We start from the raw sequence: 16,624 nt of genomic DNA on the forward strand, positions 1-16,624 counted from the left end.
GTTCACTTGGTTGGCTGTTGTGAAGAGGTTTCTCTTTGCAATAGAAAGAATTCTGCGATCATCCTGGAAAGCTGTCTTCCTGTGGACGTCCAGGTCTTTTTGCATTGCTGAGTCCAACCCTAATATAGTAGCAACTTCTCCGATGGGTTTTTTCTGTCTTTGTGAGCTTAAGCATTGGTTGTTTCACCTTCACGGAGAGCTGATTTGACCACCTGTTGTCCATTCACAGCAAAATCTTCCAAATGCAAGCACTTCACCTCAAATCAACTCCAGGCCTTTTATCTTACCTTTACCATTATTTTTCAGTTCCTTCCTGTCTCCTTTTGTGTGACCAGGGTGACGACTGCTCTATCAGCTGTCTTGCAGGCCTGTACGGGATCAACTGCTCCTCATCGTGCTCCTGCCAAAACGAGATCTCCTGCTCACACATTGATGGTTCCTGCATCTGCAGAGAAGGTAGTGCTTTACAAGCACGTTCTTAAAGACAGAGTGTTGAAATTTCCTTCATTATTATGTTTTAGAATTGGACAAGAGGAACAACTATCAAAATTGTTTTTGTAAGGAGTCACAGTCTTCACTGTAACTTGTAGTGTTTCCCTGAATGTCTAACATTTTCAGCAGAGCCTCTGGTACTTCTTTCTAATCTAAAAATGTACATGTGGATGTTCCTGTGGAGAAGCTGCAGAGCATATCGTTGACGAGAGCTTGAAAAACTGCTATTTTAAGTACTACATATTCTGTTGACTATTGAAATTAATTAAATGTTGATGGTGTTGCATTTATTTGAATCTGAAGAAAACCAGGCCTATCTGAAGTGAGTGGGGAAGGGTGTATAACTTGAATTTCAGTGATCACCAGGAGATAAAAATGCTTGTTTTTATTTCAAGAGGTCAAGTGTGATAAAAACCTTTAAAAAAGTTAGGTTACATGGCCTTGACATAATGTTTCCAAACTCTTGCTTTATTCAAGTTGTGCTTCTAGTACACATACAAAAGTTTTTAGCTAATTCCACAAGATCACTAAACAAATTTGGGAATTTGCTGCTTTTTCTTTGTTATATTTCACAGTAACTCAGTGAAATTATTTGCAGCTTTTTTTGACAGATCTTTTCTACACTTTCGGACTTTTCTAAACGCTTAAAGAAAATTGAGAAAATTTCAAACTATTTGATATTAAAAAGTTCCAGCCTTGATCTCCTAGCCCTGTTTTTGTTTGATCCTGCATTTGAAAACCAGAAACCCCAAATTTTCTCCAATTTCACCATTCATTCAATTTCACATCTCTAAAAATGTGAAGACATCAACTGTAACAATCTCCAGTCCTTACCTGGTCTTTTTTTCTGCTTGCTTAATATCTCTCAATATCAGCATGTTTAAATATTTATACACCTCTGAACGTGGTTGGGACCACAGGTAATTAAAATAGAGAGACATCTGAAGAAGCAGAAAACAGGACCAGGGCCTGAGAGCTTTGGTTAGAACAAGAACGAACCCTGTGAAACCCGCGTACTCTCTCTCTTTAGTCACCCATGACTTAATTTACTTTGATGTACTTTAATATGCTCAGTGTTTTTAGTGGGAAAAGCCCAGGAAATGGTGAAGGGTGGAAGGGAATGACAAATTAGAAACATTTCTTATTACTTACATTCAAGTTAAGCAAAGCCTTTAAAAAGATAAATACATTTTTAAAAGTCATTTAAACAATAATCCAAAATATTACTGAACTGAACAGTTGAATTATCAGGATATATGTTTAACATACGCTCTGATAATTCAATGTACAGCCCTTAGTAACGATGAACTCCTGTGTCCTGCAGCTTGGCTTATTTCTATGACTTTTGTCACTGCAGGAAAAACTCAAACAACAACCAGACAGACTTACTTGGAAGAGGAAATGAAGTTAAACAGAAAAACGATTACTCAAACTGTTTGTTGGAAACACTTATCAAAGATGGGGAAAGGGACTTTTTTTTTTGCTCCAAATAAACTACTTTTGATAATCTGTTTAAACTGTAAATATGTCTGTCTGTCGGCTCGTGCCTCTTGGACACTGTTGCAGCTATAAAATAGGTATTGACACGTATTTAGTCATTATAACAAATACAGCAAAGATGGATAATGTAGAGAAAATAGGATCCACATTCTTATAAACTACAATTACACCAAGTTAGAAGAAAAGTCATAAAATAAATCAAAATCACAAGGTCAAACATACGGAAATATAAAACTTATAATACTTAATTGCAGAGTAAAGTTCCATTACAAACTAAAATGATCTGTCGTCTGAGCAGGTTGGCAGGGTGTCGACTGCTCCATCCCTTGCTCCAGTGGAACCTGGGGACTGAGCTGCAATCAGACGTGTCAGTGTGCCAATGGGGCAGCTTGCAACCCCGTCAGTGGAACCTGTGCTTGCTCCCCAGGCTGGACGGATGAATACTGTGACGTACCTTGTCCTGTGAGTGCTCATAGCATTCATTCATAGCATTCTACCCCTTGGTAGAACCTCAAAATCCCATCCTTTCGTGAACCTCGGGACCAAAAAATGGTCCCGCCCCAAAAGTGCTCTAAAAATGTTATATATCAATATTTTTTTCTACTTTAAATTAGTCAATCTTTTAAAACTACTTCTGCTTAAAATATCCATGTCAAGTTTTAATTATATTTTCATTGTTTTAACCCTTTAAATCCCAGTTTTATTACATGAGCGCCCTGTTTTTTTAGCCCCAAAAAACAAAAAAACTAAATATTTTCCAAAAAAAACATTTGAAGTAATATTTGTTTGTTATTATAATTAGGCCTTTAGATGGACTAAAGATTGGCACCAACAGTCATTTCGATCGCCTTTTATTTTTTTTTCCAGGAGCGCATTTCATAAAATGCACACTATCGACCACGCCCAAAAAGTGCTATAAAAAATTTATATATTAATATTTTATTCCACTTTAAATTAGCCAATCTTTTAGACCTACTTCTCCTTGAAATATTCATGTCAAGTTTTAGTTACATTTCGCGGATTTTAACCCTTTATATCCCGGTTTTATTACATGAGCGCCCTGTTTTTTTAGCCCCAAAAAACAAAAAAACTAAATATTTTCCAAAAAAAACATTTGAAGTAATATTTGTTTGTTATTATAATTAGGCCTTTAGATGGACTAAAGCTTGGCACCAACAGTCATTTCGATCGCCTTTTTTTTTTTTTTCCAGGAGCGCATTTCATAAAATGCACACTATCGACCACGCCCAAAAAGTGCTATAAAAAATTTATATATTAATATTTTATTCCACTTTAAATTAGCCAATCTTTTAGACCTACTTCTCCTTGAAATATTCATGTCAAGTTTTAATTACATTTCGCGGATTTTAACCCTTTATATCCCGGTTTCGTCACATGAGCGCACTGCTTTTTTTGCCCCAAAAACATAAAACATAAAACATAAAATATTTTCCAAAAAAACCATTTGAAGTAATATTTTATTGTTATTATAATTAGGCCTTTAGATGGACAAAAGATTGGCACGAACATTAATTTCGATCCGGTTTTAATTTTTTTTCCAGAAGCCAAAAATGTCCCCAGGCGGCGCTGCTGCTCCTGCTCCCCCGGGGAGGAGTGCCTCTGCCGCGGGTGTGTTTCGCGCAGCGCCGGAGCATATGGTTCGGTTCCCGTGTCTGCAGCACACACTTCCGCTACCACGTGAAAACAAATACGTCATTTCCTGTTGATTAAAAAAAAAAAAAAAAATCAAACGAACCTAAGGGTAGAAAATGGTCCGGAACGAGCAGCGGGGCAGGCTGCTGTGGTACGCGGGAAATTAGTGTGCCTTTTCCGGGTATCTGTCTCGAGCAGGCCGCTGGAGAACATGTGTATGTTCCAGCAGGCGTCACATGTGGAGCAAGGGCGCCACCCGGTGGACAAATAAAAAAAATTACAACTCTAAGGCCTGTAGTCCAAAACGAAACCTAAGCTGGAGACCTGACGATCGATTTGACCGTAATTTTTCTGGCGTGAAAAATAGCGTTTATAATGGGTTTCAATGGGGCACAAATCGGCCACGAGGTTCGATAGTGGATGTATGCCTTTTATTCAGCCATTTAAGCTCATTTAAAAAACTCAGACTGAAATTTTAAAATAAAATGGGAAAAAAATACATGTTTGAAAATTTGGCTATACTCCATTAAACACAGTGGAAATGGCGTGGAATTAAAAAACGCAAAGGCCACGAAATGGTCCCAGGTTCTACAGAGGGCTACTTTGCTTCTTTAATGTTTCGTTAAGTTACTTAATAAAAGAAAAAATGTGTTTTCTCTGATGTTTGTCTTGGTGCTGTTAGGATGGATCGTACGGCTTGGATTGCAGAGAGAAATGTGACTGCGTTAACTCCGATGGCTGTGATCCAGTTACGGGTTTCTGCCGCTGTCTTGCAGGTTGGACGGGTGAGTTATGGAGCTGCAGTTTGAGCCAACATTTGAAAATGCTGTGAATCCAGTAACATTAGAAAGAACACCTATGATGTTCAGATTGATACCACAGAAAGTTCACATTTTAGTGGCCTTGACCTCAAAGTCAAGCATTTGGCAACTGTGATATAATTTGTGCATTTTTGGTTGCATATTGGTGGTACAGTAGAATATTTATTCATACCAGCACGCCTGCTTCAGTCTGTTGACAAAATGCCATTCAAAGCATTTTCCCAATTTTACATTCACTGAATATTCATAACAATAATAACCCTTCTACGCTATATTATTAAAAGTATTAAGTAACTTTAATGACACCCTTTTTCACTATAACAGCTTCCAGTCTTGTGGCAAAGTTTTCCTGTATTCATGGGAATTTTTGGCTATTCTATTAAACATTTGTGAGGTCAGACTAGACCCGGATGAAAAGTTCTGCCTTGCAGAAACCGCTCTAACACATCTCCACTGCTCTAGAGTCCAGTAGCTGGGTGCTTTACACCACTTGCATTGCATTTGGAGTTCTTATATAGCACTTTTCTATTCTATAGAATTCTATTCTATAACGTATAGTTCACTGACCCAACACTGAATATACACATATCACAAAAAAATCACATTTGTCTTTTCCTTTACTTTTTTCAGCTAAAGAGTGAACAGAAGGATTGAAACATGATCTTTGAAAAAGTGGGACAAATGTTGAGCACAGTAATGTAACATATATCTTGTGCTGAAACATTATGTAAATGGCAAACGGACTGGTTCTTATATAGCAAATAATATTGAGTAATCAGAGCCCATCTTTCCATACCGCCCATATCACCCCAATAGAGCACTCCGCTCTCAGATTGCTGTCTTTCTTCTGTTCTTTAGGATATTAAAAAGTAAATTGGGAGGCTTTCAGCTTTCAGATTCCTCTTCTGTGGAACCAGTTCCCAGCTTGGATTTGGGGGACTGACACCAGCTCTACTTTTCAGAGTAGACTTAAAACGTTCCTTTTGGACAAAGCTTATGTCAGCCTGGTTGTGCTGGAGGTTTCTGCCTGTTAAAAGGGAGTTTTTCCTTCCCAGTCTCACCAAAGTTGCTCAAAGGGGGTCGTCTGATTGTTGGGGTTTAGCTGTACTATTGTAGTCTTCACATAGAAGCATTAAGCACTTTGAGGTGACTGTTGTTGTGATTTGGTGCAATATGAATATGAACTATATGAAATTGTTACTTTACTCGAGCACTCAAAGTGCTTTATAAACCACGTGTGACACTTTCACAGGCAGGTGTCTGTGAAGCTACTCAGTCATCCAGGTCATCGTAGTCTAAGGAGCTTGCAAAGAAAAGTGTCTGGACTTCTTTAAGTTGCTTGAAGACGTTTCACCTCTCATCCGAGAAGCTTCTTCAGAAGCTTCTTCTTCATTTTGCAGCTTATTGTGTAAGACCTATGCCATACCCATGATACATTCCCCTGGCATTAGTGTTTCCATGGTAGCAATCAATGACACTTGCTGGCTGATGGCACTGAATAATTACATTTTTTGGTACATTTAATGGTGTTTAAGTCAACATAGTGACTTTGTACCACTGATGAATTTACTTGAAATCCGACCACTGTATTAGTTTTATTTAAGCTGTCGTGCGTCTCGTGTCTCTCTAAAACCAGCCCTTGGAAGATCAAATCGAAGGTGCACAACAAAGTAATAAATATACTGAGAGTGGGTTTAAAAATTATTTTAGATGTGCCTCTATAGTCACATGGTCTCAGAGAAGAACAACTTCGTTGAAAACTATCCAATGAAACTGATGAATCTTCATCAAAAACACTCCAGAAGAGCTTAAAAAATGCACTTTAGTTTGACCTTTGGCCTCTTCAGGGGACATGGGATCATGGGCCATATCTAGACCCTCTGAAATGAGGGCAGCTGGAGCAGTTATGGAAAATACCTCAACACACATTCAGTAGAGGAGAATAAAATAAAACATGGATGGGGAATAGAAGACAGAGGAGAAGGGTGCAGACAACAATAAGGTATGAATTCAGACTACAAATCGATATGACAAACACACAGCAGATTCAAACCTATAATTCTAAAACTAGGGACGTTCAAGCTTGGATGAGTTTGAGCTGTTTTCAATAATTCAACTTTACAAATGTTCCCACGGATAAGGCACCTTTCAAGAGAGCCTTTTTACACAAACATTCTCCTCAGCAGTGATATTACACTTCACCGTGCCCTTGTTTACTTTATTAATTGTCATGTTCGAGTTGTACCTCTCCTTGTTTCATCCACTAATTGTCAATTAGTAAACTTGTGGTGAGAGAGGATCAATATGAGAGGTGATGAATATGGAGAGGGCATTTTAATTCACTGCCAGAGGGAAAACTGATAATGAATTGACATTGAGGGAAACTTCAACATATTGATGAATAGATAGATCAAAGTTTAGAGTTAACGACTACATGAAGTTTGAAGAAACAAAGAAACACCAGATATCTGCGTTAGACTGAAATTAGTAAGCCTGTGTAATTACAGTTCAGGTAATAACTATGAATGACAATTAGACTTGTGAGAGTCTGTGAAGCTGAAAGATAATACAGTGCATATCAATTAAAGACCCCAAAGATTCTCCTGTGATTATTTACACTCTGACTCAGTGAGATCAAATTTTAAAAGTCTGCAGAGAGTAAAGTGTAAACTGAACAACTTTCTGGGGAAAACGTGGTCTCGTTAGGAGAGATGGTACCCATCCCCCTTTAGATGGAGCAGCTCTCATTTGTAGAAGTCTGACCAAATTTATCCAGAGTTGGGACCAGGAAGCAGAGTCTTATACACCATCTCTGCAGCGTCCTTCCTCCTGTTATGATCCAGAGCTGCATCCCTGCAGAAACTATGTCTGTTCACAAAAAAACAATTCCAAATGAAATTAAATAACAATATAGCATCCTCAACTGCACCAAAGATAAAGCACTTAAATGTGGATCAGTACACATAAGGTCCCTGTTAGTAAAGGATTTAATAACTGATCAACACATCAGTTTATTCTGACTGAAGGAAACCTGGTTACAGCGGGATGAATACGTCAGTTTAAAGGAATCAACACACCCGAGTCGTCCTGTCAGAATTCTCAAGACAGGACGGACGAGCAGCAGCAGCAATCTTCAACTTATGAAGCACAGCATGTCTTTTGTCCTGTCTCCTTCCCCGTCAACCCCAACCAGTCACGGCAGATGGCCGCCCCTCCCTGAGACTGGTTCTGCTGGTTTTTTCCTGTTAAAAGGGAGTTTTTCCTTCCCACTGTCAAGTGCGTACTCATAGGAGGTCGTGTGATTGTTGGGGTTTTTCTGTATTACTGTCTCTACATAACAATATTGTGATTTGGTGCTATATAACTAAAATAAAATTGAACTGAACTGGAACTGATTGAATTAACCATCGATGGACAACAGATAACTGAAAAAGCAGTTTATTGTTATCTGTTGTCCAGCTGGCACTTGGAGTTTTGATTTGATTTTTGTGACTGATTTAGTGTTCGGAAAAAATAATTCTAATGGGTGATTTTAAGATAACATACGATAAGATTAATTATTATTGTAGGCTCAAGCACTGGAAAATTTGGTATATATAAACATAAGCAGTCATACTATAAAAATGAAAGATTGAAGAAAATATCCTTTATTTTATTTGTCCATTCCACTACATATGAATGCATTGTTGAAGGATAGAGGTACATAGATATAATTATAAACAGGACATGTTTGAAGCAGACACCAGCTCACCATTGAAGCTGAGTCCGCGCTCAAAGGTGCTGTTAATCTGGGCCAATCAGGAACCTGACAGCCAGCACCTGCAGTACCAGCTCAAAATCAAGAGTCAATAACAGAATAAGCTGTTGGGCATTGGCTGAGAAGATTCGGTGGCAGTTTTTTCAGGGGTGCAATTCACATACACAACTCTACTATTTAAAGAGATCTTAGGGATGTAAAGGGAAATAAACTGACTTTCCAGCAGCACTCTACGATCTATTGAAAAGAAGGATTGTTACAACAAAGAAATAATCGACCAAACAAACATTTCTTTACTTTTTAAGTTAAGTTTAGATGTTAGAATGTTATTAATTGCATCATAATGTCTGAAAGAAATGTTAAATGTCAAAGAAAGTTTCTAATGAGCTGCAGGCTGAAGTGAGACGTGTACTGTATTTACACATACTCTCTGTTTCTATTCCGTCAGACTGTCCCCTGTGAGCCGTACGGGCTCTGAACTATTGTGCAGACCAGTTTTTGTGCAGACAGACTGCTGCCCCTCAGGACACACGCACACACACATGCAAGACTGATGAAAGACGGAGACACTTTACCAAAGAATTAGACAGGGAAAAGTCTTGGGTAGTATTTGTGAGATTTTATGTGTTTATTCATATAAACTGACATTTATTCATACATGTGCACACACAAATGAATATTTAGACAGCAAAATAATTAAAAGCATGTTTGGTTTTGTTGAACACAATGCCAGTTATCACCTTTACATGCACACCAGTTTACCATCTTTTTGTTTTAGACTAACACACACAACACAAAAACCTGCAGACAGCCTGATTATAATATAATGAACTAAATAACAGTTTATTGACATTTCCAATGCTTAATAAGTGTCTAAACATTACATCGATCAACAGATATCACAAATATCACAATCGGGGGCCAATTGGAAGACATCAATTAAGTGAAGGTGACCAGGTTTACTTACTACGGCCCACAGTTTGCTAGTACAGCATTATGTTAACTGCTAGCTGAGTTCCTGTGAGAACTCTACTCATCTCTGCTGATTTTTTTTTTTTTTTTATCACCCTGCCGTCTCACTTTTCACCTTTAAGTGACATGTGAACCTCTGTGTTAGGAATACCAGTTTGACTTTATTTAAGAGCTCATAGCTCAGCGCTCGGCAGAATAAAGCTGTTTGCTTTACTATAGCCTACATTGTGTGTGTTTGTGTGTATTTTGTGCAGGTGTCCATTGTGACAGTGTGTGCGAGGAGGGTCGCTGGGGACCCAACTGCTCCTACAGCTGCACCTGCGAGAACGGGGGCTCCTGTTCTCCAGAGGACGGCACCTGTGTGTGCGCTCCAGGCTACCGGGGCACCAACTGCAGAAGAAGTAAGGGATTATTTTTCACACCCACGTTTCTGCAGTCGTGTACTGTACTCACTCGACCACAGCTGCAGTCCTGACATTTTGCTTTAAATAGAAACTACAAATAGTACTATTAACAAGACTCCTATACAATTAGTAAAAAAGGAGAAATGAATAAAATACTGCTGTCAGCGTTAATCTCGTTAAAATGACGTTAACCACATAACTGCATTAACGCGGTAAATCTCTGTTAGCACGTTAGCCCAGATTGCCCCGTGCATGGGGCTGGACAGCGCTAACGTGCTAACGAGTGAACCTTGCTAACGCGTTGACGCCGTGCAGTCCCACGCACGGGGCGCTAACTTGCTAACGGAGATTTACCGCGTTAATGCGGTTATGCCGTTAACGTCATTTTAACGAGATTAACGGCACTAGAATAAAGTGATAGCTGCCACCTGGTGCACTGTTTCTACTGGATAATCTTTGTTATTGCAGTTTGTAACTTCTTCGCAGGTCTTTGAAATAAAGTCTGTGTAAAATTTGTTTCAGAACTAATTAGCAAATTTAATGATCGCAGCATTTGTCTTACGAAAACAGAAACAGTCCTCGTGGCTGGCCAGAGGGATGCTGTGGGTTATGTTGGCACTTCCACCTCTTCTGTAAAGATTCAGAGGAGGAGAAAACATCAGAGTTTTACAGAAATCAATTTTGAGGCTTGTTTTCAGTCAGGGTGAAAATAACCACAAGGATATCGCCATTTTTACTGACTTTAGCATTAGGGATCTGTGTGTCACCCTGCATATTAACCTGTACACGGTGGTTTATTTAATGGGTGATGCTGGTGTTCTGAAATTAAGAGTCTAAATTCCCATGGTAATGGCCCAGTGAAACTGAAGCTTAAAGTTCATTTATTTTGTTTAAGAAAATAACTGCAACTCATTCATGTTGCATCTGCTTGAAATCGAGCCCAAGTCTGATGATGCTCATAGAGTGAGTACATGGAGTGTGTTTGTATGACCGTTTCTTCTGCTTCTTTTGGCATCAGAGTAATACATTTAAGCTCTCTTGATTCACAATTTACACAATTATCATAATGAGGAAAATCCTGTAGCATGAGGGAAGAGGGTTGCCTTGCCAGTTAGAGTAATTAGAGTTACGTCAATTAAAGCAAATTAAAGGCCAGAGGAAGACTTATGAGTCCTTCCTGTGTGGGAAGGAAAAACAAATCAAAACTAATACAGCTAACAGGCTGACCCATGGGACGAGGGAATGGCTAGAACGCTATTCCCAGTACACACAGCATCACAGAGTGCACATGATGAGCCATAATGTGGATTTTTCCTCCACAGCATGTTCTCCTGGCTTCTATGGCCATCGTTGCAGTCAGATGTGTCCTCAGTGTGTCCACAGCGATGGGGCATGCCACCACATCACCGGCCACTGCAAATGTCTCGCTGGATTTTTTGGCTCCCTCTGCAATGAAGGTCAGTTTGTCTGATTCCATTGAAAAGTAATTCAGAAGTACAGAAGTAGAAACACTTCATAATTACAAATAAGTGTCATTAACCGCAGGTCGCGCACACAAGCGGGACCCAAAAGCAAACTCAATACACTTCAGAGTGAGCAAGTACAGGTTTTATTTATTTAAAAAAAGGTGACCCAGAACAACCAAGGGAGGCGAAATCGCCGAACTGAAGAAAACCAGGAGGACAAAGCACACAGGGAAGCCGTCATTGGGAGGCTGCAACACAAAGGGGAAAAGGTCCGTGTACAGGGGAAGGGAGAGGCACAACAAGACAGGGCTATAGCAATCTGGCCAGAGCCGGACCGTGGGACTCTGAGGTGGTGCACTCAGAGATCCAAGCAGGCAGGTGGCAGGTACGAAACACCAGACAGTAACCTGAGCACATGGAGATAGAATTAACACAGTTCAAGCAACACTTGGATACACACTCTGCGGGGAGCCAAGTTACCACTGAGGGGTGACTAACGGACTGGCGTGGAGCAGCCGTCTGTGCAGAGTTAAATAGTCGCCTGGAGTGGGATGCAGGTGTGAAGGTGATGGCCCAGCCTGAGGGTGGCCACCGGGGCATCCCACACGCTCCTCAGACACAGAGACACAAACCATGACAGATTTCTTGATCTTAGCAACTTCATCTATCTGTTGATTGTAATCCCATGCAGGGACTTGGTTGTCCATGTCCATGAATTCCTCTTCCTGTTCAGCATCACCATTTGTCTTCAGCTGTCTGAGGCCATCTCTGAGGGCCGTCTTTCTGATGTATTTACAGATGCTCTTTTTTTCATCATGAAATGTGGAACTTCATGTATTTTTGAATCATTCCCACTGGCCTGTGGAATACCCAAGTACTTAAGATTTCAGTGATACTGCCAGTGGGGATGGTGCGTAGAGCAGTGTTCACATCTACAAGCATTTCCACTAATGAAACTCTGTCAGGTAGCTGGGGGTTCTTGGTTAGTGGCTACTTTGAGTCTCACTACAGCCACAAACTCTCCAGAGAGTCATAAAGCCTGCAGAGAGGATTATATGAACGGATCTTCCATCAGTGGACACAGAGCGCTGTAAGAAAAGAGAACAACACATCATCAGAGATAGTCAGGTCTCTGATGATGTGTTGCTTCAGGTCACACCCTCTTTGCACCAAAACAATCAGGATACAGCCAGAGATGCAGCAGAGTGGACAGTCTGTCACACACACAACACGCTTCCACAACAGCTTCTTTCCCACCACAGTCAGACTGATGGCGAAAAACAAAATCAGTAAAATACACACAAAATCAAATGTATCCAGTATGATATATATTTCTATATGCAATCCACATTTCAGTGTGCAATAGACTAACATGCAATATTTTCTATACAATAGTCATTTATGTGTAATGAAGGAACTGCTGTTCTATGCTTGGTATAGACTGAAATGATATAGATTAGACACAGACTGAAAAGCGCTAGATTTTGAGCTTCTGAGGGAAAACAGCAAAAAGCAGTGTGCTTAACAGGAAGTTGAGATAGATAGACTAGCAATACTTGCTGAGGGGAGGAAGAAACAATGCTATTAACCTCTTAAGCCCCAACGCCCCCTGATACGATATATATATTTATATATGTGTATATATATATATATAGTTGTGTGTGTGTGTGTATAGAGAATGTTTGTCCATTATTCTCACTATTGTTTTCACTGTGCTGTTGCCTTTGAATCTCCAGCTTTGATCGTAGCTGTCTTCTGCTGATGATATTGCACTGATGTTGACTTAGTGTCCACATCAGTGCATATAGCACCTTTCATTGGGCCAGAAAAGGGTGGAGAGCCCACTCCGGGTCAGGGATGGGTTCAGCAGAAATGGGCTTCCTCCGAAGGGTGGCTGGCCTCTCCCTTCAGTTCAGTTCAGCCATCCGGGAGGGCTCAGAGTAGAGCCGCTGCTCCTCCACATCAAAAGGAACCAGTTGAGGTGGTTCGGGCATCTGACAAGGATGCCTCCTGGGTGAGGTGATCACTGGATCTGTAGTGTCTTTTAAATAAGTCTTTTCTAGCCACTGGGAGGATTTCTTGAGGTTAGCAACTTCATCTATCTGTTCATAGTGCTGTCAAAAAGTATTTACCTCCTTGCTAATTTCAAATTTTTTGGAGATTCATCACACTTCCATGTTTCCGATCATCAAACCAATTTTTATTCTAGACAAAGATAGCATGAGTAAATATAAAATATGCTTTTAAAATGAATTAAATGTATTAAGAAAGCTGTCCAAACCTGTATTCTTAGTGTTTTCATAGTGTTTTAATGGTTACGTAGGCACAGCACCAGAACAGAGCTGGCGTCCAATATAATCACTGCAGTCAGCCTCCTGACATTATTAACGCAGCCGTTTTTGTAAAACACTGACATCCCTCATTAGCTTTAGGTCAGAATGCAAGCTCTGCATTCAAAAGCAAAGCCCTTGACTGTTGGCGTTTCAGTGGAAAATCTACCAAGTGAACTCATTCTTAGTCCCTTTTAGTGCAAAGTATTCAACCATTTTATCTCAATAATCTTTTTGTTGCCTCCTCCTTTACATCAATATCTTAGTCTGGCTTAGTTTCTCAGTAGGTTGAATAGGTGTTCATCATCCTGTGAACCCAGTTGGTTCAAGGTCTGTTGCTAAGTCGAGTTTTAAATAGAGGCAGTGGAGGAGTGTGGTTTGAAATATTCATCATCATTAAACATGAGGACAGCCTTAGTTATGCCCTGTCCTACATTAGCCATTCTGCTGGCCACTGCATCTTTGAGCAGCCCATAGATAACTGGGTGAGGCTTGATAAATCAGATGTCCAGCATTGAGGCTTTATACTGCCTGAAGTGCCAGTCCAGCTCTATCCCTGTTCTCTTGCTGGATAACCTTTTGCAGCTAAATATGTTATTGACCGGTAAATGTAAAAAACAGGATATGTAGGATCTTAAAAGAACAGCGTATGTGAAAGTGTTAACAAATAACAGTATACCCTTGTAGTGCAGGTAATTCCCCGAGAGAAACCTGTTCCCACTGTTGTTTTCCTCAAGTCTACAAACACTATGCAGACAAAAGTATTGGGTCACACCTTTAAGTCTTTGAAAGCTCTTTTCAGTAGGGCTGCAGCTATTGATTATTTTAGTAATCGAGTAATTATTCCATCATGTAATGGGATAAGAAATACTTTTGTTTTATTAATGGGCAACAATAAAATATTAAAAAGTGAAAAAACAGAAGGAAGTGGTCATCTGTCAAAAAACTAAACCCTTTGACTTTATTTATGTGCCATATTAAAATGATATTTTTGAACGAAAACATTTTTTTAAATGCAAAAATACATAAATAATAAGTACAGTCAAAGGTCAAAGTCAAATAAAATAAAATGTCTATGCAATAGAAATTTCTAAGGCATTGAAATGTACCTGTACTCTGTGTTCAGGCTTGCTGATCGTAACAGGAGCACTGACAGTGTTTTGTCTCCAACATAGATGGTATTGTCTGTACGGTCGGCAAGGTCAGTCTCTTAATTGCCCCTTGGGGAACAATAAAGTCTTCTGAATCTGAATAGTTTTAAATCTGCAAGTGAATGAAGGAGATGTTGCCTTTAAGCCTTTAAAGGAGAATGAGTGGCTGTAATGAAAACACCCAAGCATATCATCATTCTGAAGTTTGACCTGTACTTTGATGCAAAATGTTTGTGATGCTGAAAACAAGACATTACAATGGTGTAAACCTTTATTAATATTAGTAATAATTAAGTAGTAACCTAACAACCCTAAGGTCAGTGGACTAGAGTTTTATTGGCTTGTAAAAAAGTTTTTGTTTTAAGATTTTTACATGTTAATGCATTTTAATTAATGTCTTGATGCATTCTCAATCATCCAGGAAAATAAATCTCCAAAGTGAGACTGAAGAGGTCACTTGGATGAGTGACGAAGCGTTTCTCCCAGATAACGCGACGTCCAGATGAACAGAATCAACCTTTGAACATTTTAATTAATGCAATATTTATTATACATTATTATATTATTTCACCTTATTTCACAAAAGCTTTTAAATCAATATGGTCTAGTGCACCCCATGTTTGCTGCAGATATCGCTTCCACACTACAAAACTCAGTGTGGTGCATAATTAAAAATATTAAAGCAGACTGACCTCAGCTTTTATCAACTAGCACTTAGTTTAGGTGAGTCTCCATCTCATTTTCATTCAAAAAGGTGATCAACATTTACTCTGTACTGTACTTCAGTACTTTACAACTCACAGGTATCTGCATTACTTGAACTTTGGTTCTCCTTTTTATTATTTTTATGGCTGCTTTGATATAATTTGTATTTTACTTCATCATCTGACAGTTTATATTACTGTGGGAATTTGTGTGTGTGTGTGTGTGTGTGTGTGTGTGTTACTTAAATTTTGTGGCTACTCTGAGTACTATTAGCTAAGCTAACATTAGCTACTAACCTACTGTTAGCTACTCTGTTAGTGGATAGTATGTGGCATAAGGTAATAACTACAGGAGACATTGTCCTAAATATAACTTTAGGAATAAAAAAGGTTTTACTTACCTCATATTTTTCATATCACACATGGTGTCCTGCTTGAAGAAGAAAAAACCCACTTCTTATTTAATGGACCTTAATACACAGCAACACACTGGCTACGTTTAAACCTTTGATCATTGTTATAACACCGAGTGCTTTTTTGAAATAGAGGTTTAATTTCAGTGTCCATAATGTCAGTGTGAGCAGCAATCAAACAGCGTTCCCTGCCTCTTTATTTGTTTAATATGAATATAGGACCAAGGAAACATACACATTCTCCTCTTCTGCAGTCTTGCATTTTAAATGAAAAACTTCAAAACATGTTTTAAAAGACGTTTTACCCTTAGGCAGCCAACACAATCCAGCTTCTTATGCATGTTTTAAAAGCTCAGACACTAAATGAAATTCAACATCAAAAAAAAAAGACACCTTTCCAATTGCAGACTCCTAGCTCAGCAGCCTGGGCTCCCTCCAAGCGTGAAGAGCCAATAAGCAAGTTTTGGTAATCGATAGTGTGAGACAGTCCAGCACTGAAACATTCTCATGCTTAAAAGATTGAGCAGCAAGAAAAACAGCAAAGAAATTAAAAAGCTAAAATCCTTTGGGAGCCCAATCAGCATCCCAACTGAAAATAAGCGAGGCTGACATGAAACATGGCACTCGGTGTCCTGGCAAATGTACGTGGCTGAAAGGTGAGCGTATTTCGAGCCCACATTTCTAACAACTACTGAGTCAGGGTAGCAAGCTTTACTGAAAGGTCACTGAGAAATCCAGATTGTGTGACAGATCCAACAACAGTTGCATTGCCGCTTTCTCTCTGTAGCATCCTGCACTAGCTTGATCCAAATGACAGGAATACCGCTGTCTTTGAGGGGAACTAACGCTGCCTCAAAACATTTGGTGAGGGTTTGAGAAGTGACAGACAACCCAAAAGGCAGAACCTGGTATCTGTAGGTTACAACTTTGAGTGCAGACCTTACAAATTGGCTGTGGTCTA

At 39.4% G+C, this 16,624-nt stretch overlaps 1 protein-coding gene across 1 annotated transcript in view; it reads left to right on the top strand.

The window, feature by feature from the left end:
• LOC146719295 (multiple epidermal growth factor-like domains protein 10) overlaps window positions 1–16,624 on the top strand; it is a 206,963-nt gene that overhangs the window by 158,944 nt on the left and 31,395 nt on the right. Inside the window, exons 11-15 of the mRNA XM_085463041.1 lie at window positions 336–456; window positions 2,291–2,454; window positions 4,328–4,430; window positions 9,450–9,596; window positions 10,922–11,056. Coding sequence (XP_085319167.1) covers window positions 336–456; window positions 2,291–2,454; window positions 4,328–4,430; window positions 9,450–9,596; window positions 10,922–11,056 — 670 coding nt within the window. The remainder of the gene's footprint in view (window positions 1–335; window positions 457–2,290; window positions 2,455–4,327; window positions 4,431–9,449; window positions 9,597–10,921; window positions 11,057–16,624) is intronic.

The sequence above is a fragment of the Copadichromis virginalis genome, linkage group LG1 (assembly GCF_057382275.1).
Source record: "Copadichromis virginalis isolate Kocher_CV1m ecotype Utaka linkage group LG1, C_Virginalis_male_GT1.1, whole genome shotgun sequence".
Lineage (NCBI taxonomy): Eukaryota > Metazoa > Chordata > Actinopteri > Cichliformes > Cichlidae > Copadichromis > Copadichromis virginalis.